The 24,196-nt window shown below is 39.9% G+C and overlaps 5 protein-coding genes across 17 annotated transcripts; 4 read left to right on the top strand and 1 right to left on the bottom strand.

Moving 5' to 3' along the window:
* Positions 1-628: 628 nt before the first annotated feature.
* LOC111791128 (pentatricopeptide repeat-containing protein At5g16420, mitochondrial) lies at positions 629-4,263 on the top strand. 9 transcript variants are annotated; one of them, XM_023672346.1, is made up of 5 exons: positions 629-2,434; positions 2,511-2,692; positions 2,800-2,826; positions 2,920-3,171; positions 3,966-4,263. In XM_023672346.1, exon 1 carries the CDS (start codon positions 824-826, stop codon positions 2,423-2,425), a length of 1,602 nt encoding a protein of 533 aa, XP_023528114.1. In that variant the 5' UTR covers positions 629-823; the 3' UTR covers positions 2,426-2,434; positions 2,511-2,692; positions 2,800-2,826; positions 2,920-3,171; positions 3,966-4,263. The 9 variants fall into 9 exon arrangements, with proteins under 9 accessions (XP_023528114.1, XP_023528118.1, XP_023528116.1 ...); XM_023672350.1 differs by lacking the exon at positions 2,800-2,826 and having other exon boundaries at positions 2,528-2,577; XM_023672348.1 differs by lacking the exon at positions 2,800-2,826 and having other exon boundaries at positions 2,511-2,577.
* Positions 4,264-5,324: 1,061 nt separating this feature from the next.
* LOC111791450 (ribulose-1,5 bisphosphate carboxylase/oxygenase large subunit N-methyltransferase, chloroplastic-like) lies at positions 5,325-11,923 on the top strand. Its single transcript, XM_023672802.1, has 12 exons — positions 5,325-5,792; positions 5,876-5,951; positions 6,892-7,097; positions 8,225-8,308; positions 8,378-8,470; positions 8,589-8,743; positions 9,629-9,713; positions 9,789-9,875; positions 9,950-10,069; positions 10,144-10,245; positions 10,306-10,538; positions 11,696-11,923. Exons 1-11 carry the CDS (start codon positions 5,469-5,471, stop codon positions 10,471-10,473), a joined length of 1,500 nt encoding a protein of 499 aa, XP_023528570.1. The 5' UTR covers positions 5,325-5,468; the 3' UTR covers positions 10,474-10,538; positions 11,696-11,923.
* A 775-nt stretch (positions 11,924-12,698) lies between these two features.
* On the top strand, positions 12,699-17,211 carry LOC111789800 (transcription factor GTE9-like). 5 transcript variants are annotated; one of them, XM_023670492.1, is made up of 11 exons: positions 12,699-13,037; positions 13,392-14,742; positions 14,830-14,884; positions 14,975-15,115; positions 15,373-15,443; positions 15,568-15,640; positions 16,075-16,152; positions 16,248-16,363; positions 16,480-16,546; positions 16,637-16,767; positions 16,853-17,211. In XM_023670492.1, exons 2-11 carry the CDS (start codon positions 13,489-13,491, stop codon positions 17,120-17,122), a joined length of 2,256 nt encoding a protein of 751 aa, XP_023526260.1. In that variant the 5' UTR covers positions 12,699-13,037; positions 13,392-13,488; the 3' UTR covers positions 17,123-17,211. The 5 variants fall into 5 exon arrangements, with proteins under 5 accessions (XP_023526260.1, XP_023526261.1, XP_023526263.1 ...); XM_023670493.1 differs by having other exon boundaries at positions 13,360-14,742; XM_023670495.1 differs by having other exon boundaries at positions 13,314-14,742; positions 14,836-14,884.
* Positions 17,212-18,284: 1,073 nt separating this feature from the next.
* LOC111789799 (TLC domain-containing protein At5g14285-like) lies at positions 18,285-19,618 on the top strand. The gene is made up of 2 exons (XM_023670490.1): positions 18,285-19,240; positions 19,319-19,618. Exons 1-2 carry the CDS (start codon positions 18,507-18,509, stop codon positions 19,383-19,385), a joined length of 801 nt encoding a protein of 266 aa, XP_023526258.1. The 5' UTR covers positions 18,285-18,506; the 3' UTR covers positions 19,386-19,618.
* Positions 19,619-19,734: 116 nt separating this feature from the next.
* On the bottom strand, positions 19,735-23,805 carry LOC111789798 (lysine histidine transporter 1-like). The gene is made up of 8 exons (XM_023670489.1): positions 23,622-23,805; positions 21,676-21,833; positions 21,211-21,594; positions 20,731-21,124; positions 20,511-20,616; positions 20,337-20,428; positions 20,141-20,209; positions 19,735-20,038 (listed from the first exon to the last, which is right to left on the bottom strand). The coding sequence occupies exons 1-8, from the start codon at positions 23,670-23,672 to the stop codon at positions 19,940-19,942; spliced, it is 1,353 nt and encodes a 450-aa protein (XP_023526257.1). The 5' UTR covers positions 23,673-23,805; the 3' UTR covers positions 19,735-19,939.
* Between the last annotated feature and the right edge of the window lie 391 nt (positions 23,806-24,196).

The raw sequence follows: 24,196 nt of genomic DNA, 5'->3' as shown, positions 1-24,196 counted from the left end.
GCAATATGCGAGCTCTCTCGGTAATATCGGTAATAACCTAATTTTGATGATTTAGGTAGGAGAGTCGATATATATATTTTTATATTTATTTATTTGAGGCACTCAAATTGGATATGCGAGAGAAATCTAGCTCAGATAGTTGTCATTATCAGCGGACTTGAGATGATTTAGATAGGAGACCATATATATATATTATATATATATATATATATATATATATATATATATATATATATAAAAGTGAAAATTTAAAATTTTATAACAAATCTATATCCAATTTAAAAAAAAAAAAAAATTATTAAAACAAATTCAAGTTTATTTACAAGCACATGAGTAACATTAATTATTTTAAACAACAACAAGAATTATTTTACAAAATCTTAATAAATAAAAAAATACTTTAAATTTTGAATTTATTTTTAAAATTATTTTTGAAGAATCTATATTTAAAGAGTTCCAAAAGTATTAGTAGAAAATTTGATTTTATTTTAAAAAAAAAATTTATTTTATCCTCTCCAAAAATATATATTTAAATAATTTTAAAATTACTCTAAAATATATTTTAAATAATTACTGCAACTGGCTACAGGCTCAGTGGCCCAAACCCGTTTCCCTCCTCTTCCAAGTCCAAGCTCGCATTCAGGTTCGAACAGAAAGCCCATTCTTCGTCGTCGTCGTCATCTTGCCTTCGCCCTCGCCTTCCCTTGCGATTGGGACCGCGCCAGAACCTTACTACTGTGTGTTGTCGGCGGCGATGGCAGCTTTCCATGTGTAAGGAACAGACCCATATCTTTCTTCAACCTCAAATTTTCAAGTATCAATCATGTGGCACTGCTTGCGCTACAACAAATTCTTTCCAACTTCACTCCATAGCCCAATTTCCAATCTTCCTCTTCGTTTCATCTTCACCGTTGATTCTTCTGTTCAATCCTACACCGTCACGCCGCCGATCAAGCCCTGGCCGCAGCGTCTCTATCCCAAGCGCCTCGTCGCTATGATCATTCGCCAACAGAATCTCGACCTCGCCCTTCAAATCTTCCACTACGCCGGCAAATATCATCCCGGATTTTCCCATAATTACGATACTTATCATGCGATCATTCATCGTCTCTCTCGCGCTCGAGCTTTTGAGCCTGTCGAGTCTTTGCTTGGGGAATTGAAGAATTCTGGTATCAATTGCGGTGAGGATTTGTTCATTTCTGTGATTAGAAACTATGGGCTTGCGGGCCGGCCGAAAATGGCTGTGAAAATGTTTCTACGTATTCAAACCTTCGGTGTTCGACGCTCGGTGAGGTCGTTGAACACGTTGCTCAATGCTTTGGTGCAGAACAAACGGTTTTCTTTGGTACATTTGTTGTTTAAGCATTCGAGATCCAAATTTGGGGTCGTGCCTAATGTGTTTACTTGTAATATTTTGATCAAAGCGCTTTGCGAAAAGAATGATGTCGAGGGTGCACGGAAGGTGTCTGACGAAATGCCTGCTATGGGTATGGTTCCAAATGTGGTTACTTATACTACAATCTTAGGTGGTTATGTCGCAAGAGGCGATATGGTAAGTGCCAAGAGAGTTTTTGGTGAGCTTTTTGATCATGGTTGGCTTCCTGATGCGACTACTTATACAATTTTAATGAATGGGTACATTAAGCTAGGTAGATTCACTGAAGCTGTAAAGGTGATGGATGAAATGGAAGAAAATGGGGTTGAGCCAAATGATATTACTTATGGAGTCATTATTGAAGCTTATTGTAGGGAGAAGAAGTCTGGCGAAGCACTTAACCTGCTTAATGATATGCTTGAAAAGAAGTATGTACCAAGCTCAGCACTTTGCTGTAAGGTGATCGATGTTTTGTGCGGCGAGGGGAGGGTAAAGGAAGGTTGTAAGCTGTGGGGGAAGCTTTTGAGTAAGAACTGTACTCCGGATAATGCTATTACAAGTACCCTTATTCATTGGCTTTGTAAGGAGGGGAATATATGGGAAGCAAGAAACTTATTTAACGAGTTCGAGAGGGGATCGATTCCGAGTTTATTAACTTATAACACGCTTATTGCAGGGATGTGTGAGATGGGGGAGTTGTGTGAAGCCGCTAGGTTGTGGGATGACATGTTGGAAAAGGGTTGTATGCCTAATGAATTTACTTATAACATGCTGATAAAAGGATTTCTTAAAGTTGGTAAAGCTGAGGAAGTGATTAAAGTAGCGGAGGAGATGTTGGATAAGGGATGCTTGCCAAATGAGTCAACTTACTCAATTTTGGCTGAAGGGCTCCTCAAGTTGGGAAAAGAAGGAGAATTCTTGAATATTCTTTTGATGTTCATCTCGAGCGGAGTTGTAGACGATAAAGCCTGGCATCTATTTGTACCCAAGTTTGTTTGCAATATGGACGAACAAGCAAATATGCTCGAGAAAATATTGATTGAAACTTGAGAGTTCTTGGTATAAATTCTTTACATATTTACAAATCTAATCTACTGTACGTTGAAATACTGCTAAACCTTTCTAGTAAATGCAGTCGTTTGCTTGCTCCAGATTGATTGGTGTCTCATCTCTGATGAACAGGGCGCCAGAGTGCTATTGAGGTATACCCTTTAGAACATGTTTGATGAATATTTTACCTGCACGATTGTACATATATATGTCGAACTTGAGGCTGTTCTGCCGATGTGCCGATCTGCCATTGGGGGTCTCTTCAAGGTACTTCCAAAGGAATATAAGTTGTGCTTGTGTTTTTATAAGATACTCTGACATATTCGATGTGTAAGATATTATCTATGAAATAACGTTACTCATTGTAAATTTAGGTCTCTGCTCACTATGCTATGAATTAGGTAGGTTTTTAAGTTGGATGACCTCTCTTTTAAGTATCTCCATTGCCATGAGGTCAGGGAAAGTACCTCTAACCCATCTTCGATTTTGACCAGCTCGTTAAATTCTCGAGGCCGACCTCTTGTACAACGTCGAAGGGCGAGACTGAGGTCTCTCTGGCCCAGTCTTCCTCCCTCTTACACGCGTATTAGAAGCATGCGGGTTGAGTTCAGAAACCTTCATTGGGCAATGTTTAGTGTGGCAGACTTACTTGGCTGATTTGGAGTCAATTTGCACCTGATTGAACTAGTTTTTATTCAGTGAACCTTGGAGCTGTGTTCAACTTGATTGTGAGGCAGCTCTTGTAGGTACAGTTCTTTCCTTTTAACTCAATAGCCCAACTGTTATTTGAATGAATGGTAGCTGTTTCATAATGTTTAATAGTAAACTCTTCAATTTCTTGTGGTTACCCTGCTGTTCCTGTGTTTTTCTATAGTATGGAACAATGTGCGAGAGTGCATGATAAGGCAACCCTAATCTTTAGTCTACCGATCCAAGCTTTTGTTGAAGCAAGAACCTTTGATTCAAAGTAATTAACACCTCCTTATACGAAATTTGGATCAACCAAGAGATAAGGCAATAAGGCTAGAATTAGATTACCTCTTACAATCGAGATTTGAAAACCTTGTTCTAAATTGAGTCATCCATGATCCTTGTTCTAAATTGAGTCATCCATGATCGAACCTATCAATACTTGATTGAATGGCTCAGGTGCAATTCTGTTACGAATTGCTTGAAACTTAGAAATGACAAATATGATGCTCGGATTTCTTAGGGAAACGTCTCAATTTGAGATCTGAATTACATTCATCTACGAATCTGAATTTTACCTAACATATTATGGGTATTTATAGTCTTTCAACAAAAGACAATATGGGTATTTATAGTCTTTCAACAAATGAAAAGACGTTGTGAACGAGATTTATTCAATTTATGAAATTAAAAATAGTTCTTTCTAACCCAGGTTGATGGGTTTGAGTGGATAATATGACAGGTTTGAAATCAATTCAATCAATTCAGCTCTCCGCGTGTAGATTCGAATTCTGTTGTTGACATATTTGTTTGAATCTTCACGACATTTTTTGAATCTTCTTGGCAACAGGTTCATTTGGAACACACTGATTCTTATCCGTCCATGTGAAAGCTTTGGCATTCAACAAGAATCCATGGCCACCTAGCTACTCAGTTGCAGTGCAACCAGTAAAGGCATAGGCCAAGACACCCGAATGAGTGAATTGTCGAGTTTCTTCTAAATCTCTGACAAGGAAAAATGTCATAGTGAAGATGAACAATGATTTGACATGGATTAAAAAATCTGCCTCTGTTCTAATAATTACTTTTGCCAAATAATTTTTCATGCTAAGGCATAAGAGTTGCATTGATGAGACCATACTAGTTAACTCTCACGTACTTTTGAATTGCCAAATAATTTTTCATGCTAAGGCATAAGAGTTGCATTGATGAGACCATACTAGTTAACTCTCACGTACTTTTGAATGTCGAATTTGTCTGCGTGGATTGGTTTATCAAGTTTAATATTTGTTCGTGCGTACTCTACGTAATCTAATTTGTTTGTGTGGTTTGGTTTATCAAGATTAGTATTTGTTCTCGCGTATTCTTGCTTTCGTCTCTGTCTCTATGCCATTTATTTTATTCTTCATTCTCATACATTTTTTTTATATATATATATTATATCTTTTTTATATTTTGGATGTTATCGGACAAATTGAAACTTGTCACGTAGCCCAATCGACAAGGGAATCGTGCTCGAACTCCAATTAACCTGGGTAATGCCATGACACTTGCATACTAGGTACGAGCTCAGGTACACGATCGTTATGAGTGTACGAACTCCGTCAATACATGATTTGTTGACCACAAAGTACAAACAACAAAAATAACACTACAATCCAAGTCATATCACCTTATTTGCCAGCTCCATGTCATGGTCATGCTCGTCAAAGGCGTGTTGCCCATGGCCGCATATTCATGACAAGTCAAAACCCTTTATCTCTTTCCATGTTGTAGTATTTTACTTTTGTATTTCTAGGGAGTACGACGTTTCGGAAAAATCATGTCTATGCTGCCAAACATGAAAGGCCTCAAAATGTACTGTAAGCGATATGACTAGTTGTTAACTTTTCCATACTTATATGGAGTAAGACGTTGTTGTTGCCTTTTGCTTACATTCCCATATAATACCCATTTCAATTTTTCAAATCTTACTTTCAAAACTCTCTGCCCCGTTTGCTAAAACTTTTTTCTTGAACCGGGGCCAGAGGCTCGAGCATACGTCGCTTAGCTATAGGCGATGCGAAAATGAACAAGCTTAACTCACTTGTTACTGAGAAGTGAGTGTCACACAATTGCAAGTCCGTTGCCGCCAAAGTGCGACTGTGACACGTCTCTCATACACCAACTTAAACCAAGTCCTATAATCTCCAACGACAACATAAGTTGTCTGTTGCTGTGCCCTGTCTCCATTTCCCTCCAACTCATCTGCCATCTAAAGCCAAGCAAATATCAAGCCATCAATTTCTCTTCTTCCCCGATCATCCATCCACCTCAAAACCCTAACAATCGCCTAATCTCAACAACCCCTCCAATGGAGCTCTGTCCTTTACTCGACACCCCTCTTCCTTCCTCCCACCGCCGCCTTCTCCGCTCCAAACCTTCCATTTCTGCGCGGCGAATTTCTGGTTTTTCCAATTCTTTACGGCCAACTCGTCGCCGGAATGCTTGTTCTGCTTCGAGCTTCGATACCCTTGTTGCCAGATCGCGTAAGGAGGAAGAGGATGAATTTGGAGATTTGAAGGCTTGGATGCACAAAAATGGGCTGCCCCCTTGCAAGGTTGTTCTTGAGGAGAAGGCTTCGCATGATATGAATCATTGGCCTATACGTTATGTGGCTGCCAGTGAAGATCTTGAGGTGATTTTGTGTTCTGGGTTGTGTTTTTATTGCTAATTCAATGGATTTAATTGGGAGATTTTGGGGACTGTTGGGGTTTTCAGGTGGGTGATGTTGCATTGTCGGTGCCGGATTCCTTGGTCGTGACGCTTGAGAGAGTTCTTGGAAATGAGACCGTCGGTATGGTTGTTAAACATTTAAGTGGTGGTAGTGCTACTTCTTGCTATGATTGATTGAGTGTTGTCGGTTGGCACGCCGCCTCGTGTCTACCCTCTTCGAAGCTCAGCCTCTTCGTTGACACATTGTCTAGTGTCTTGTAACAGTCGAACCCCACTACTAACAGACCGTCTTATGTCCACCCTCTCGGACTTTCCCTCAAAGTTTTTAAAACGTTTTTTCTAGGAAGAGGTTTTCACATCCTTATAAAGAATGGTTCGTTCTCCCCAACTGATGTGGGATCTCACAATCCATCCCCTTCGAAGTCCAACGTCTTTATTGGCACTCGTTCTCTTCTCCGATCGATGTGGGACCCTCCAATCCACCTTCCTTCAAAGCCCAACATCGTGGCTGGTACATTGTTTCATGTCCACGCCCTTCCGGGCTTAGCCTCCTCATTGGCATATCGCCCAGTGTCTGGTTCCGATATCATTTGTAACAGCCGAAGCCCACCGCTAGTAGATAATGTCCTCTTTGAGCTTTCTCTTTTTCGGCTTCCTCTCAAGGTTTTTAGAACGTGTTTGTTACTCCCCAACCGATGTGGGATCTCAAAATCCACCCCTTTGGGGTCCAGCGTCCTCACTAGCACTTGTTCCCTTCTCCAATCGATGTGGGACCCCTCAATTTACCCTCCTTCAAAGTCCAGCGTCTTTGCTGGCACACCGTCTCATGTCCACCCTCTTTTGGGGTTTAATCTCCTCGCTGGCACATCGCTAGGTGTCACTCTATACCATTTGTAAGGAGAAACCCGAAAGGAAAAATCCAAAAAAGACAATATATTTGCTAGTAATGGGCTTGAGCGGTTACAGCTGTGCCCCATACTAACTATTTTTTACTTTTATTTTGGAAGCAGGAAGACAATCTTGATTTCATAACTTTTATGGCTGTTTGGATCTTCTTGCAGCCGAGTTGTTAACCACCAACAAGTTATCAGAGTTGGCATGCTTAGCTTTGTACTTGATGTATGAAAAGAAACAAGGAAAGAAGTCTTTCTGGTACCCTTACATTAGAGAGCTCGATCGCCAGCGTGGGAGGGGCCAACTAGCCGTTGAGTCGCCTCTTCTATGGTCGGAAGCTGAACTCGATTACCTCTCAGGAAGTTCGACAAAGGTAACAAGATTGTTATGCAACTTATTGTATGCGTAGTTCACCTAGTCACTCATTTTGTGTAAGATCCCACATCGGTTGGAGATGGGAACGAAACATTCCTTATAAGGGTGTGAAAACCTCTCCCTAGTAGGCGTGTTTTAAAACCGTGAGGCTGACGGCGATACGTAACTGGCCAAAGCGAACAATATCTGCTAGTGGTGGGCTTGGGCTGTTATAAATGGTATTAGAGCTAGACACCAGACGGTGTGTCAGAGACGACGCTGGCCCCCAAGTGGGGGGTGGATTGTGAGATCCCACATCAGTTGGAGAGGAGAATGAAACATTCCTTACAAGGGTGTGGAAACCTCTCCCTAGTAGACGTGTTTTAAAACTGTGAGGCTGACGGCGATACGTAACGGGCCAAAGCAGACAATATCTGCTAACGGTAGGGTTGAGCTATTATAAATAGTATTAAAGCCAGACATCGGGCGGTGTGCCTGCGAGTACACTGGGCCCCCAAGTTTGGTGGATTGTGAGATCTCACATCAGTTGGAGAGGGGAACGAAACATTTCTTATAAGGGTGTGGAAACCTTTCCCTAGTAGACGCGTTTTAAAACTGTGAGACCAACGGCGATACGTAATGGGCCAAAGCAGACAATATCTACTAGCGGTGGGCTTGGGTTATTACAAATGGTATCAGAGCCAAATATCAGGTGGTGTGCCAGTGAGGGCGTTGGGCCCCCAAGTGGGTGGAGTGAGATCCCACATCGATTGAAGAAGGGAACAAAACATTCCTTATAAGAGTGTGGAAACCTCTCCCTAGTAATGACAGCGATACGTAACGGGTCAAAGCGGACAATATCGGCTAACGGTGGGCTTGGGCTATTACAAATGGTATCAGAGCCAGACATCGGGCGGTGTGCCAGTGAAGACGCTGGGCCCCCAAAGAAGGTGGATTATGAGATCCCACATCGGTTGGAGAGGGGAACAAAACATCCTTATAAGGGTGTGGAAACCTCTCCCTAGTAGACACGTTTTAAAACCGTGAGACTGACGGCAATACATAACGAGCCAAGACCGACAATATCTACTAGCGGTGGGCTTGAGTTAGAAATTTCCTACCTAAATTCGTACTTGTATGGATCAGAAAGAAGTTCTCGAACGGGCGGAAGGAATCAAGGAGTATAATGAGCTTGACACTGTGTGGTTTATGGCTGGCTCTCTATTTCAGGTAATCCATGAAGTTGTTGAGTATCTAGTAGATGATGATTTAGACTAACTTTTATTGGGTTATTTGCAGCAATACCCATATGATATTCCAACGGAGGCATTTTCCTTTGAGATTTTCAAACAAGCCTTTGTTGCAGTTCAATCATGTGTGGTGCATTTACAGGTAATTCAAACATGTTTTGTTTCACCATCTGTCTTCATGTTCTTTTTCGATGTTTTTAAGGTATTCTTTGTTCTTAAGAAGCTTCCAAATTGATCATCTAAAGGCTTATTGAATATAGAATGTAAGTTTGGCTCGGAGATTTGTTTTGGTTCCTCTTGGCCCTCCGTTGTTGGCTTATAGAAGCCATTGCAAGGCAATGTTAAGTGCTGTTGATGGTGCTGTGGAACTAGTGGTTGATCGGCCGTACAAGGCTGGGGAATCTATAGCGGTTTGGTAAGTTTGCAACCGTGCTACCGACTTATGTAATAGTCCAAGCTCACCGCTAGCAGATATTGTCATCTTTGGGCTTTCCCTTTCGAGCTTCCCTTGAGGTTTTTAAAACGCGTTTGCTAGGGAGAGGTTTCCACACCCTTATAAAGAATGTTTCGTTCCCTCTCCAATCAATGTGTGATCTCACAATCCACCCCCCTTCGGAGCCTAACGTCCTTGCTGACACTCGTTTCTCTCTCCAATCGATGTGGGATCTCATAATCCACCCCCCTCTGGGACCCAATGTTCTTGTTGGCACACCGCCTAGTGTCCACCCTCTTTTGGGGCTCAGTGTCCTCGCTGGCACACCGCTCAGTGTCCACCCCCCTTCAAGGCTTAGCGTCCTCACTGGCACACCGCCCGGTGTCCACCCCCTTTCAGGGCTCAACGTCCTTGCTGGCACACCACCTAGTGTCCACCTCCTTCAGGGCTTAGCCTCCTCGTTGACACACCGTTCGATGTCCACTCTCCTTCGGGGATCAGCGTTCTCGTTGGCACACCGCCGGTGTCCACCCCCCTTCAGGGCTTAACGTCCTCACTGGCACACCGCCCGGTGTCCACACTCTTCAAGACTCAGCATCCTCTCTGGCACACCGCTCGAATGCCAACAAAGGCACTAGACCCCGAGTGGGGTGGATCAATTGTGAGATCCCACATCGGTTGGGGAGGAGTATAAAACATTCTTTACATAAGGGTATGGAAACCTCTCCCTAGCATACGCGTTTTAAAAACCTTGAAGGAAACCCCAAAAGGGAAAGCCCAAAGAGGACAATATCGGCTAGCGGTGAGCTTATACCTATTCTTAATTCATTTAGCAAGCTTTTCATTCTTGTTCAAACTCAAGAACAGGTGCGGGCCACAGCCTAATTCAAAACTACTCCTAAACTATGGATTCGTCGACGAAGATAACCGCTACGATCGCTTAGTAGTCGAGGTAAGCCTTCATGTTTGATTGTAACTCACAATCTTTTGGATCAATATCACTTAACATCGTTGTTCCCTGTGTCAGGCAGCTTTGAACACTGAAGATCCTCAATATCAAGATAAAAGAATGGTTGCTCAAAGAAATGGCAGATTATCAATACAAACCTTTTATGTATGAATTCAAAACACCGACAGAAATGAAGTGTTTAAGCTGTTGTGTTTCATAAAATGTCATTTCTGACACAGATTTATGCTGGAAAGGAGAAAGAAGCTGTCTTAGACATGCTTCCTTATCTTAGGCTTGGCTATGTCACTGATCCGTCAGCTATGCTGTCTGTTCTTTCTTCTCAAGGTCCTGTCTGTCCTGTAAGTATTAAATGTCGCTGTTGGCTAATGAACAAATGTGGGCAATCCACCAATGTTGAAACATTGCTTCTTAGGTGAGCCCTTGCATGGAAAGAGCTGTGTTGGAACAAGTTGCTGGCTATTTCGAGCGACGACTGGCTGGCTACCCGACTACGTTGAGCGACGACGAGTCTCTGGTAATGTTTTTGTCATGAATCCATTGTTCTTCACGTTTGCTTACTCGTTTGTTTGATCAGCTGGTCGATGGTGATTTGAACCCGAAAAAGCGAGTTGCTACTCAGCTTGTTAGATTGGAAAAGAAGATTCTTCAGTCATGCTTGGAAGTGACTATTGAGTTCATGTATCAGTTGCCGGATCATAGTGTTTCTCCATGCCCTGCTCCCTATGAACCTTTGTTGAGATGAGTTAGATCGTCACGAATCGAGCTGCGACGCGAAATCCTCCATCCCGAGGTGAAGCGAAAATCAAGGTTAGTTTGATGAATACTCGTTCTTCTGAGCTTTTTTTCGTTTATTATCCGGGGTGGTGGCTGATGGGTCCATGCATCATATGCTCACCGCTAGTAGGTATTGTCTGCTTTAGCCCGTTACGTATTGTCGTCAGCTTCATGGTTTTAAAACGTGTCTACTAGGGAGAGGTTTCCATATGCTTATAAGGAATGCTTCGTTCGTTTCTCCAATCGATGTGGGATCTCACAATCCACCCCCCTTAGGGGTCAGTGTCCTCGCTGACACACCGCCCTGTGTCTGGCTATGATACCATTTGTAACAGCCCAAGTCCACCGCTAGTAGATATTGTTCGTTTTGGTCCATTACGTATTGTCGTCAACCTCACAGTTTTAAAACGCGTCTATTAGGTAGAGGTTTCCACACGCTTATATGGAATGCTTTGTTCCGATCTCACAATCCACCCCCTTCTTCTTGGGGGTCAGCGTCCTCACTGACACACCGCCATGTAGGCTATGATACTATTTCTAACAGTCTTAGTCCACTACTAGCAAATATTGTCTGTTTTAGCCCATTACGTATTGCTGTCAGTCTCATGGTTTTAAAACGCGTCTACTAGAGAGAGGTTTCCACACCCTTATAAGGAATGTTTCGTATCCCTCTCCAACCGATGTGAGATCTCACAATCCACCCTCCTCGGGGACCAGTGTCCTCGCTAACACACCGCTCGATGTCTAACTCTAATACCATTTGTAACAATCCAAGTCCACTGCTAGTAGACATTATCCATTTTAGTCCGTTACGTATCGTTGTCAGCCTCACAGTTATAAAACGCGTATGTCAAATAGAGGTTTCCATACCCCTTATAAAAAATATTTCGTTCCCCTCTCCAACCGACGTGGGATCTCACATGATTTCACCTTCCTAAGACTAGCTCCAAGGTTTTAAGTAGTGTTTTCAAGCTCCGAAACCTTGAAAGGGTGTCTCCATACATCTCGAGACCTTTTCACTAGGGAAACCATTGGTGGTTGAACAATCTTATTCTTATAAACATCATCACGAGTACCTCGATGGGTGTATAATTGGCGTAACCATTGGTTCGAGCTCGTTTTATATGAACTGGTGACCTCTTCTATGGAGCTAGTGTTCTGGGTTTTGATACTATGCTGTTATTTGGCAGGTTAATCTAAGTAAGCTGCCCACTACATGGGATGGTTGGTTGTTCATTCAAAGTGGTCAGGTTCTTGAGAACAAAATTTGGAGCTTTTCTTACTGTCTATAACTCACTCTGTCAAATTGCTTCCTGTAAATAGCCATAACTACTAATCCATCGCTATTTTGTGATCGTACGCTCGAAGTCTCGTAAATAAACACGATGATTAACATGTATCTCTCTTTTGTTCTTGAAGTTTCAAAGCAAATATCGTCGATCTCTAAAATTTTGAGGAGAATTATTAAAATAGTTCGTGGGTTTCTTTGATCATTCGTTGAATGATAGTAGGTTGACTTTGCAGCTGAGCTGTTGACTATACTCGACTAATTTGACCTTAATTGTTGACTATACCCTTACTGATCGCTAGAAAATCTAGCTAGACATCGCCTGTGAGATCCCACTCAATTGGAGAGGAGAACGAACGAAATATTTTTTATAAGAGTGTGAAATCTTTTTCTTAGCTGACACATTTTTAAAACCTTGAAGGGAAGGATTTGGACTGTTACACGAGCACAGGTAGTAGTGATCATTGTCTCGGTCCAGTGGTCATTAGAGGAGCATTTGATGATGAAGTTCCCGATGTTTTGAGAAGATGAAAAATTGAAAAATATTTTTAGAAACTATTTAAATAATTTTTAAAACTTAGTTTGAAAAAATGTGTAATAAATAAATAAATAAGTTGGTCGTTGAGGGAATGACATGTTCATAAGCTTTTTATTGACACGTCAGATTTTTCAGTTCCGTATCGAATTTCTATTTATTTTAAAACCAATCAAATTCCCCCGTCGCCTACTTTTCTAACCGGGTGGCAGAAGTTAAAAAAACCCTCCCTCCCAACTGCAATCCACATCCAACGGTCACGATCAACCAATTCACCCACTGGCGGCTTCAATCTTAGCCGTCCAATTCCCTAGGTACCGTGTGGAAATCGTGGGCTTTGCGTCTTAGCATAGTAGACTAGAGAGTGAGGGCGTCTCTCTCTCTCTCTCTCTCTCTCTCTCTCTCTAGGTCTTCGACGCGGTTTTCTCTTCTTTTCTTTTCTTCTCTTCAATCTTCGATTTCCTCTTCGGTTGTCGTTGTTTTGCTGCAAGTTTTCAGGGATTCGAGGTTTGGATGTTCTGTTTACACTCTCTGCTTGTGTTTGAAGTTCGATTTGAAGTTGTGGGATTCAGTGGCGGCTTCTGATCTACGCTTCTGAATTGGGGTTTTCTCGGTTCTTCAGTTGTTGGGGGGTTGTTCTTGCGATTCAGACAGTGTGAGAGGTTTTGTTGTGTGGAGCTATTGACCTAGGAAGCTTGTGAGGCTACTGGTAAATCATCTAGGGTTCTTTTTTTTCATTGGCCGTTTGTATATGGTCAAATCTAGGGGGGATTTTGTTGTACTTGGTTAATTTGTAAAGACAAGAGTATTGGCTTTGGATCTACTTGCTTTCTCTCGGCGTAATTTATTTGTACTATTGACTTATAATAGTTTTAAAATTGTGTTTTTCTGGCTTGATTTGCTTTTATGATTTTTCTTATGTTACTATTGTCTTTTGTGGTTTTAATCGTGAGTTAATGAACAAAAGTGTTGATATTGAGTGCAGCTGAGTGGGAAGCAATTTTCGATCTTGGTGTTTTCACTTTCTTCAGGGTTTAGCCTGAATGGTTTGGCGTGTTTGCAGTGGAGGTGCCTGATCACGCCCGTGTTCAATTAGTCTGCATTCTTGAAGAACCAGAATTGCTCCAAGGCGCTTCCGAAGCAGCTCGTGGTTCATATAAATGGATATGAGGACGGAAAAGAATATTAGATACCCGGAAAGATACTATGGTAGTAGTTCCTTTCGCACTGCTGGTGAATCAGAGGGCTCTGGAAGCTCAGGAAGAATTGATCCTGAGATTGCTGTTTCGGAAGTTTCTAGCACGCCGATGAGAAGATGTATGAGTTTTAATTCTGATAGGCGTGAAGGGTTGCGAGTCCGAACCCAAGTTCTTCCCTTGACAAGCCTGTTGCAATCCGAGAGGAAGGACTTGGTTTACAGGTTGAGAAATGAACTGGAACAGATTCAAACCCTCAGAAAGAAAGTAGAATTGCTTAGAACAAATAGTTTTACAGTCTCATCTTCGAGTGATATTCTTAGTTGTAGCAATGTGCGCGATGGGCCATCAGCTGAACACATTAAAAATACCTCAAATTTGTCTTCGGGGCAACGAAAGAAATCTAATGTTCTGAGCCATAAGAAAGGGCAAGGATGCAGTCGGGTTGCTTCGGGTAAAGTTGGGTCTACCGTGCAAGCATCTGTTTCCAACACCGCAACCACTACTTCAGCGATTTTGATGAAACAGTGTGAACAACTTTTGAAAAGAGTAATGTCACACCAGTATGGCTGGGTATTTAACACTCCTGTTGATGTGGTGAAGTTAAATCTCCCTGATTATTTCACAATTATCAAGCACCCAATGGATTTGGGAACTGTGAAAACTAAGTTATCTTCTGGAGCATACTCAAGTCCACTGGATTTTCTTGCTGATGTGAGGCTCACTTTCACCAATGCAATGACATACAACCCTCCTGGCAATGATGTGCACGTCATGGCTGATGTTCTTAACTCATTTTTTGATATGAGATGGAAAGCTATTGAGAAAAAGCTTCCAAAAATGGATGGTCATGCATTGCCAACTAAATCTAGACCTCGAGAAGATGTTGAGACTGTTAAGCAAGTACCTCCAAAAAAGATGAAAGTTGCTTCTAGGCCTCAAGAAATTACACCCATACCCGCCAAGCGTGTAATGACAGACGAAGAAAAGCTAAATCTGGGGAGAGAGCTGGAGTCGATGTTAGGAGAATTTCCCCTGCATATAATTAACTTCTTGAGAGAGCATAGCTCTGGTGGAAGGGAATGTGGAGAAGATGAATTTGAGATTGATATTGATGATCTCAGCGATGATACACTTTTCAAATTGCGGAAGCTACTAGATGATCATTGTCAGGAGAAACAAAAGAATAATGCCAGTGCTGAACCGTGTGTGATTGAGGTATTAATACCAATTCGACAATTGTGTTATATTGTAATCTATCTATGTATTTGACTGCTTTTGTTTTAAATAACTTATTACTTTCAGTTGCAGATGTTGAATGACTCTGGAGTAAGCAACTCATCAATGCAACCATCCAAAGGTCTTGGGGCCTACCTCGATTTCACTATGAGTACTAGCGACACGCTTCTCATATAGTTCTTTATTTTATTTTCTTCCATTTCAATATTAGGGAGTGGGCCAATTGATGAGGATGTGAATGTTGGTGGACATGAAGCTCCTGTTTCAAGCGGTGCTCCTATGGAGATAGATAAAAACGCTATGGATGCTATCCTTAGGAACAGAAAATGTACGAGCTCAAGGAATTCACAAGGTTAGTACAGTTTACTTTTTCTATCTTGTATTGGTACTCTGTTGTGGCATGTTATCATCACCGTTTTGCACGATAAAAATATTATACCAGTTATAACTACATAATATAGCTATTAACAACACAAAGATTCCATAATAATAGGAATCGAACCTAAAGATCCATATGTTACTCGTGTTGATAAATGAGTGGAATATCATCATTAATGTGCAACCTTTTTGTTATCTGACCTATTCATTGACAATCTCGTTTATTATCAGCAGATTCAGACTCTTCTAGTTCTGAAAATGAATCCGAGTGTGATAAAGCTCCAATTCATGTGCACGAGCAGGTATTTTATTGATTATTGTTTTAGCCTCAAATGGATGGCTTCTAGAAAATTTGCATTCGGGCTTTGCTTGTATTGTTAAATGGATGTCAGAGGTGGTTGATTTTTCTCTTTGGACTATCGACAGGTTCCAGAAACAATTGGCTCTGCAGGTCTAGTAATTGAAACGACAACCTCGGGCGGACCATTTGAAAGGAATCGTGGGTGTTCTTATCCTTCCTTCATCTTTTCCTCATAAAGAAATTGGATTATGCGATACCCATCTTTATCTTCATGAATTGAGTAACTCTTTGCTGGCTGCGCAAATATTAAATGTGTTCATGCTGTGTTTTTGTACTAGATATATTTTAGCATCGTGTTTGGTTCATGCCTTTTAAGTTCTGATTGAATCCCCTCCTGACAAATTCGTACTTTGTTTGGATTATTCAACACATTTGTGTTCTTTAAACGTTATCCGGTAAAAAGAAGCATGCCGGTATGAGCGTGCCTCTATTGATTCATGTTGTGTGTCTTTTATAATTTAAATCTTAATCGTTGTCTCTATTGATTCATGTTCTTGATACCATTCTTCGGAAATTTTGTTTTATATTGTTATTGAAGCATTTGCTTTGCAACTTATGCTATTTACTCTCAGAATCTGAAGGTGGCTATGAACAACTTGAGCAGACTTCCGGCAAGCCCAGTTCTACCGAGTCAGACTGCAATCAGGATGGTGAGTTGAAGTGTGGCATGCCTATCATACTCCAAAAGACGAGAATGACCCCTGTTTTGAGTACATTCCTGTTAATTCTTTTATCAACATTGCAGGTAACTACGCTGCATCTGAGAAGCCGGTGTCCCCCGAGCGGCTTTTTCGGGCTGCTCTGCTTAAAAACCGATTTGTTGACACAATTTTAAGAGCTAAAGAAAAGACGATGGCACAGGTTGGTTCAAAACATGGCCTACTTGTTTAACATCCTACTACTTTTTATGGATTTTGCAATGAGAGATTGCGAGTTTTGATCTGGATGGTGTGCGTTTTGATCTGGTCCGAGATCAGGGCGACAAGGGCGATCCTGAGAAGTTGAGACAGGAGAGGGAGGAGCTGGAGCAGGAGCAAAGGAAAGGTAGTTGGACAGAATCGTCAATTTGATTGACTTTGTTCCAGTGATTGAGATCAGTGTGTGTTATTAACACTCTTTGTACGTGAAATTTAGAAAAAGCTCGACTACTAGCAGAAGCAAAGGCTGCACGCGATGCACAAAGACGAGCCGAAGCCGAAGCTGCAGCCGAAGCTAAACGAAAGAGGGAACTCGATAGAGAAGCAGCACGACAGGCATTGCTCCAGGTAAGTTACACAATCAATCCAAGTTCAGATCAGTAGTCACCCGAAACTCCATAGTTTTTACTCGTTTACTCGAATATAATGCCAGATTGAGAAAACCGTTACAATAGATGAGAACTCCCAATTCCTGGAAGACTTGGAGATGCTTAGAACCGCTCATACCGAACCCCTGCCGAGCTCAGTGGATGAGACAAGCCCCGATCACTCGCAAGACGGTCTGGGCAGTTTCAAATTTGTAGGGAGCAATCCTTTAGAACAACTCGGGTTATTCATTAAAGCAGACGAAGAGGACGAAGAAAACGAGCCAAATTATATCTCGAACTCTATAAAAGATGTAGAAGAAGGTGAAATTGATTAGAGGATAAAATAGTGTGATGTTGAATTCAATGGTAGAATTGAATAATCAATCCCTTTTGACTGAAGATAGAAACTGGTGTGTTCCTCCCAGTCCTGATCATTGGTTATATTTATTTAGACGAAATACGATAGAAGATAGAAGATAGGAGGGGCGGGCGTTCATATGACCAGATATCCCGACCAATCCATATTATCCAATCCAAACCATAAAGAGTTATATTGGGACCGACCATTGGGTTCGGGATTCTGATTTTCTGGGGGGTCATGATTGATAATAGTTTAGTTATATTTATCAAATCATACAAATGGGTCTGTGAAAACAACTCGAATTCGTAAAAGTTTTTTTTTTTTTTTTTTTTTTTTTTTTTTTTTTTTNTTTTTTTTTCTTGTCTCAAAAAACTAATTAATTAATTCAAATAGTTTCTCCTCTTGAATTTAGGGTTTTTATTTAAGTATTAGTTTTGAAAATTTAAAAACTAAATAAATATTAAATTCAAATTTTATGAATCAAAAATATATTTTAATCAAAACTTCGGATTATAAATTTGTGAAACGGTATTATTTTCTCGAGCATAGTTTGGCTAGTGAATGGCATTTTAAACCCTAAACCCTAAAAAAATGGTTTGAATTTCTATACTTACTGGTCGGTCCGATTAATACAATATAATAGATTGGGTATGTCATATAAAATAATTAGAGGTTTGAATTTCTATACGTATGGGTCGGATTAATACAATATATAATAATAATAGTGAATACATATGGGAAAAAATAAAATAATTTCCTTTTTTATTTTCCTTAAAATAATATAATTTCTTTTTTTAATAATTATTTTTTATGGGAAATAAAGTTTACTTTGTTTATCACCATTTTTTTTTTTTTTTTTTTTTTTTTTTTTTTTTTTTTNAGAATTTTTTTATTATCATTTTTAATTTTTTTTTAATAGTCAAAATTTAGTCTTTATATTTTCCATAAATCCATAAATCTCAAATTTAGGCTTTATTGTTATTTTTAAAAAAAAATAATTAATATGTATTAGCATTTTGTTTATAAAATTTTAAAATATATAATTGTATGAAATAAAATTTAATATTATTTAATCAATTTTAATAAATAAAAAAATGAAGATAATTTTATTTACATAAATCATAAATACGGAAAACTTTTTCAGTGGCTGTCTATTTGATTCTCCGAAAAAAGGGGGGCAAAAATGTTTGGATCTTCGTGTTTATTTATTGGCTTTCAATCTCTCCCATCCAAATTCCCATCTCGCTTTTTCGATTTTGATTTTCCCCAAAACCCGATCCCTTCCCTCCCTTTTCAATTTTCCCGATCGCCGGATTGCTTCCGTCTCCGATCCCGATCACCGGCCGCAACGGGTTTCAATGGAAACCCATCTCAACCCTCTCCCTTTCTTCTTCTCCATCTTCTTTACCATCTATATCATTGCTTATTTCCTATTGTTTCGTAATTGGAGCCCTAAGATCCGACCTGAAGCTGCGAGTTGCGCGATCTCCTTCGCTCATGGCACCCCCGCCGTGATCTTAGCTTCCAAAGCTATTCTCGCCGATATCGCTCGCGGTTTTGCCTCATCCAATACCGATTTTCAAAACTCCGTCCTCGATTACAGCATCGCCTACTTTCTCATGGATCTGTTGCACTATCTCATCTTCTTCCCTGCAGATTTGCTCTTCATTGCGCATCATTTGGTCACTCTCTTTGTCTTCGTCACTTGCCGTTACCTCGTCTCTTATGGCGCTTATGCGATTCTTGTCCTTCTCATTCTCGCTGAGGTCACTAGCTTTTGCCAGAACGCTTGGACGCTCGCTAGAGCTAGAAGAGCTGATGTTGAGTTCGCTGATAGAGTATACAATCTTCTATCTCCTCCATTTTATGTGCTGTATTCGATCGTCAGGGGATTTGTTGGGCCTTACTTCCTTTACAAAATGGGTGAGTTCTTCTTCAATGGAGGAGCTGAGACTGTGATTCCTAAGTGGGTTTGGATGTCTTGGATTTTTGTTGTTGCTGCTGCCATTTCTGTGAGTATTTTGTGGATTACAAATCTCTGGATTGAATTATACAGAGAAAGAAGCACCAAATTAGAGAAGAAGAAGGCAAGGTAGGAGAAAGCAATTTGGCTTTCTTCACTTTCTTCTTTGTTCTTACATTAGTTAGATTTTCTTATGATTAACAACAGGGAAAATGATATCAAAATTGGTGTTTCTTTCAACCCACATCTGAAGAACAGGGGGAGGAGGAGGTAGGAACCAATTGAGTTCTATTTGTTTCTGTTAGATTCATTTATCATTCACACAACAAAAAAGGGTGTCAAAATCTGAGAAGTTTTGTGGTTTTTGTTTCATCATCCCTCATTTGGATATATGATCTTTGTTCTTGTTCTTCAATGACTTATTATTGTTCTTTCCATGTAGCTTACACACACACATATATATATATATATAGAATTCCTGTGTTATTTCAGTATGATATGATTTAGACACATTTTGTTGCCCTTTTGAACTATAGAAATAGGCAAGAAATGGCCAAAAAAGTGACGAAATGGAGGGTTCTCATGCCTGTTTGTTACTTTGTGTCTGATAAACAAGAGGGAAATGAATGCAAGTAAATAGAAGCAAAGCTTTTATATTGTGATTGTGTATGAAGAGTCAAAGAATTGACAGTGTAAATCCCTCGCCAAGATAGTTTGAATGCTAAGATTCTCTCTAATCTTCAGCTAAAAGTGACACTTTATCACTCTACAAACATACTTCTAGACACTATTATCATCTGCTTCATTCTGTATCAGTTGATGGGTAATTTATGAGTAGAAATGGTAGTTCTTGGCTTGAAGTATGATATTCCTTAGTCCTCCAATGGGTGATATTACTGTAAGAAGCACTCCGAGTACGATGCATATCTGAAACCGAACATGAACGGAGAATGTTAGCTTTACTTGAATTTGAAAGGATTTATGTGAAGAATCTGATCAAATGAAAGCAGTGTCTAAGAAGAACTTTACCCAGTTAGTCCACCAAGATAAGCCAAACTTTTTGGGTTTGTATATGACGAGCCATATGACACAGGGAAGCTGAGAAGGAAAAATGAAATGAGAAGGATCAGCAGGCAAGTATTGTATAACTTCATGAAAAATTCTTTAGGTGGTCTTGTTTTTCATGTTCTTGGACTGAGATATTGAGTTAGAAGCTGTAGCTTACAAAAAATGTTGTAGGGGCAAAGGCGAATCCTCCGAAGAATCCGAGTAGCCCACCGAAGAAAGGGAAGGTAATTCCTATGAACATGGTAAGTCCTGCAAGGATAAAACGATTAGTAGTAGCTCTATTCAAATTGAGGGAGTTATAAGTTGAATAATGAGTACATTGGTTGCTTACCGACATAAACGTTACGAGCAACGAATCGAAGCATAAAACTAGGCGTGAAATGTAGTTTCTTCACCAATAAAGTTTCTATCATGTCGAACACTGGCATTGCATATATCTGCAGTCATATGAACAATTATGTTTCGTTTGATTCGTCGTGCAACTACCCCTTCGATCCGTTCATACAGATTGTAGAAGATAATAAGATTTTGACATCGTTTGAGAAGTTTACCTGGTAACTTCCTATAACATGGATGACAACAAACATGTTAGCCATGGCAATAAGCCATGCAGGTTTCTCTAGTGATAGCAGAATGTTGTCTTTGACAGTATTTCCAAACGTCCAGTATCCGATCAAAGCAACAGGGAAGTAGCATAGAGCGACGATTATATACGCGACGACGACTCCTTTCCACATGGCTTTTTTCGAGGGCTTCTCCGGTGTAGACGGGATTGTTGCTTGGATTTCCAGCACGACGTTGTGGCCTGCATATGCAAAAGCCACATCTCCAAGAGCATTCAAAAAGTTAAAAACTGTCCCTGATGTAGTGGTAGCTTTGTATCCATACTGCACATCTGGTTGAACACCCTTAGCAACAGAAGTTGTCCAAGCAATCGTTGAATATCTGCAAATCAATCAACAATTCAAGGTCAGTTTCTGCTATATATCTTGTATAGCTTTCACATATAGGAAGCAGTTAGCATATCATACGTCAAGGACATAACAGCTGCAGCCAACGAGACGCCAGAGATGGAGTTGAAGTTGGGGAGGTGGGAGATTACGAAATGAATCGAGGCGAAGATCATGATAAAGTAAGTTAATTTGATATTCTTGCAGCTCGGGCATACGATGTCGTGGAACTTTTTTAGTGAATGACCGCCGGTGACCATATAAACTATGTTGGTACCAACTTCAACAATCAATTGCTGAGGCACCACTATGTAAAGGCCTAATTTCTCACCAAATGCATGTTGACCAAGCTCATGGTACCTATCAAATCTCTTCCCGGGAACCATTTCATGCATCTCCACCATTTGCCATAATGTGTATAAAGTGACGATCCATGACAATACCAACACAGCCACACCAGGACCCCTGCAAGTTCAAATTTGTTAGATCGATGTCGATCAGAGTTCAAATTGATATGAACTTGTTTTCGAAAACCGAGCTCATTACCATCCAAGGTTTGACATGGCATATGGAAGGCTAAGGACACCAGCACCAACCATGGCGGTGACATTGTGGAAGGTAGAATACCACCATTTTGCATTCCTTGACGAAGTAATTGGAAGCCACTCATCTATTTTCTTTTGTTCCTTCGTCTTTTCGACTCCCTATCAATCAACAAAAAGGGAAAAACATCTCAATGGCAGGCATAAATAAGTGCAAGCAATCAAAAAGTAATATTATTATAATCTTAGGCGATCGAGGTAGATTAAAGTAATGATTAAACCATAATATGGGTCACTTTTTGATCTCCACGTACTTTTGAAATGGGTATCAAAAAGGTTCTTTTTGAGTGTTTTATGATCCAAATTTGACAAACTAACATTGATTGGAAAGAGTAACGAAACATTTCTTATAAACGGATGGAAACTTCTCTCTGATGATACATAACGAGCTAAAGAGGACAATATTTACTCGCGATAGATTTGAGCTGTTACACATCATCGCTCGAGAATTGGACCGACTGGTGGTTTAGCAAAGTCAAGGTCAATATTGTTAACTCAACTGATTCCTTTAAAGCAATTCAAATATGTGGACAAAATGGGCACAACGTGACACCATCCATCAAAGTCAAAGTCCACAAGTGGCCAGTTTTCTCACACCTAGACAGAGTATTAAAGAAGAGAGAAAAAAGAAAATCTAGATTTCATACAATTTGAAGTAGAAACCAGAGCTGTTGCTGTTCCCAACAGGACAAAAGAAAGTGGGGGCACAACTCCATGTTTCTAAATGATTTTTACGTGTAGAACCTCGACTTTTAAGCAATTCAAAGCGGATTTAAAGGTGATTTTGAACCTAACCAACCTCCCATTACTAGTAGATATTGTTATGGTACTTTTTGAACTTTCGAAATTCCGTTCAAACTTTTTAAAACGTGTTACTAGGGAGCGTTACTAGGGAGAGGTTTCTACACCCTTATAAATAATGTTTAGTGGGATCTCACAATCCACCCCTCTTGAGGCCCAGCGTCCTCGCTGGCACACAGCTTGGTATCTGGCTCTAATACTATTCGTAACCGCTCAAGCCCACCGCTAGCAGATATTGTCCTCTTTGGGTTTTCACTTTCGAGCTTCTCTTCAAGATTTTTAAAACACATCTCCTAAGGAGAGATTTCCACACCCTTATAAGCAATATTTCATTCCCCTCTTCAACCATGTGAGATATCGTAATCTACCTTTCTTGGGCCCGGCGTCCTCGTTGGCACACTACTCAATATCTAGCTTTAATACCATTTGTCATTTTTGGACTCACTTTCAAACTTTCCCTCAACGTTTTTAAAACGTGTTTGTTAGAGAGAAGTTTCCACGCTTTATAAAAAATGTTTCATTCTACTCTAAACCAATGTGTCATATTCTCATCGTTCTTGGGTGCATTCCAACAAAAGTCAGCTTAAACACTTTCTAGGAAGAATCCTCATGAATCTTTTTTTCCTTTTTGTTTCAAATTACAAACCATTTTCAACCTAAAATAATCTCCTAACATGGAACCCAACCTCCTTTGTTCAAGTTGTGCAATAGAACATGAACAAAACCAAGAAAATGATCACGTTCCCAGAACCCAACAACCAAATGCACAAAAAAAAAAAAAAAAAAANTACACCAACACCAACCTAACTCAATCGATTAAAACACCGTAGTTAAAAGTTCGAATCCATAAGAATCAATCAGAGTATAGTTAAAAAATGGAATTCAAATGGAAGAAGAACAGATCGTTCATAAATGGATTACAGAATCATGAACTTCGCGCATATAACAAACTATCAAATCAACGATTAAGATTCAGTAGAACAAATTCCTAACCACGAAATTTCCCCAAACTAAAACAGAACAAAATCCTCAACGAGTTTCGATTCAATCCGATCATCAATTGAAAAACAAAGAGAAAGAGAAACAAACATTGTCGTTGCCATCAGCATTCCATGTTCTTGGCGGAGCTTCAGTTCCCATCAATGGCGAAAACCTAAAAAACTGAACAAGAAATCGCAACGAAGACGAAGAAGAAGAAATGAACAAAAATCACAGAAAGCTCTGATTTCTCCATAAAATGGAAATGGAGACGCCGTATTTAAAGAAGAAGAGGGACTAAAGGGCTGCAAGTTTCAAAGCGAAGGATCGTATCATCCATTGATTTTGATTTCGATTTTTTTTTTTTTTTTTTTTTATTTTCTACAATTTGCAATTATTTAATTTCCTTTTCTTTGGAACCCAGCTACAATTTTCGTTCACACCAATTTTTTTGAACTCAATTTTCAAATTTTGCTGTTTTTTAAACTCAAATAATTATATTTTTATTGGAATTTTTTCTTTTTTGGTTTGAAAATTATAATTACAGCTCATATTTAAGTACTCTAATTAATCCATTAAAAAAAAAAAACCTACAAATTTATTATATATCCTAATCCATTTTGTATTATAACTGGATAAGAATATACCTGAAAGATAAGATATCTGTAATTTTTTTATTATAATAT

The sequence above is a fragment of the Cucurbita pepo genome, chromosome LG03 (assembly GCF_002806865.2).
Source record: "Cucurbita pepo subsp. pepo cultivar mu-cu-16 chromosome LG03, ASM280686v2, whole genome shotgun sequence".
Lineage (NCBI taxonomy): Eukaryota > Viridiplantae > Streptophyta > Magnoliopsida > Cucurbitales > Cucurbitaceae > Cucurbita > Cucurbita pepo.
This window is presented reverse-complemented; position numbering and strand designations above follow the sequence as displayed.

Bases quoted from the DNA above. Each gene is read 5' to 3' on its own strand.
- LOC111791128 (XM_023672349.1), top strand. From the start codon at position 824: ATGTGGCACTGCTTGCGCTACAACAAATTCTTTCCAACTTCACTCCAT.
- LOC111791450 (XM_023672802.1), top strand. From the start codon at position 5,469: ATGGAGCTCTGTCCTTTACTCGACACCCCTCTTCCTTCCTCCCACCGC. The intron at 8,309-8,377 runs GTAATCCATGAA...GGTTATTTGCAG, and splicing joins TGGCTGGCTCTCTATTTCAG to CAATACCCATATGATATTCC. The intron at 10,246-10,305 runs GTAATGTTTTTG...TTGTTTGATCAG, and splicing joins TGAGCGACGACGAGTCTCTG to CTGGTCGATGGTGATTTGAA.
- LOC111789800 (XM_023670492.1), top strand. From the start codon at position 13,489: ATGGATATGAGGACGGAAAAGAATATTAGATACCCGGAAAGATACTAT. The intron at 16,153-16,247 runs GTGAGTTGAAGT...TCAACATTGCAG, and splicing joins GTCAGACTGCAATCAGGATG to GTAACTACGCTGCATCTGAG. The intron at 16,768-16,852 runs GTAAGTTACACA...ATATAATGCCAG, and splicing joins CACGACAGGCATTGCTCCAG to ATTGAGAAAACCGTTACAAT.
- LOC111789799 (XM_023670490.1), top strand. From the start codon at position 18,507: ATGGAAACCCATCTCAACCCTCTCCCTTTCTTCTTCTCCATCTTCTTT. The intron at 19,241-19,318 runs GTAGGAGAAAGC...GATTAACAACAG, and splicing joins TTAGAGAAGAAGAAGGCAAG to GGAAAATGATATCAAAATTG.
- LOC111789798 (XM_023670489.1), bottom strand. From the start codon at position 23,672: ATGGGAACTGAAGCTCCGCCAAGAACATGGAATGCTGATGGCAACGAC. The intron at 21,595-21,675 runs GTAATGAGCTCG...TTGAACTTGCAG, and splicing joins GCCATGTCAAACCTTGGATG to GGGTCCTGGTGTGGCTGTGT. The intron at 20,429-20,510 runs GTAAGCAACCAA...TTATCCTTGCAG, and splicing joins TGCTCGTAACGTTTATGTCG to GACTTACCATGTTCATAGGA.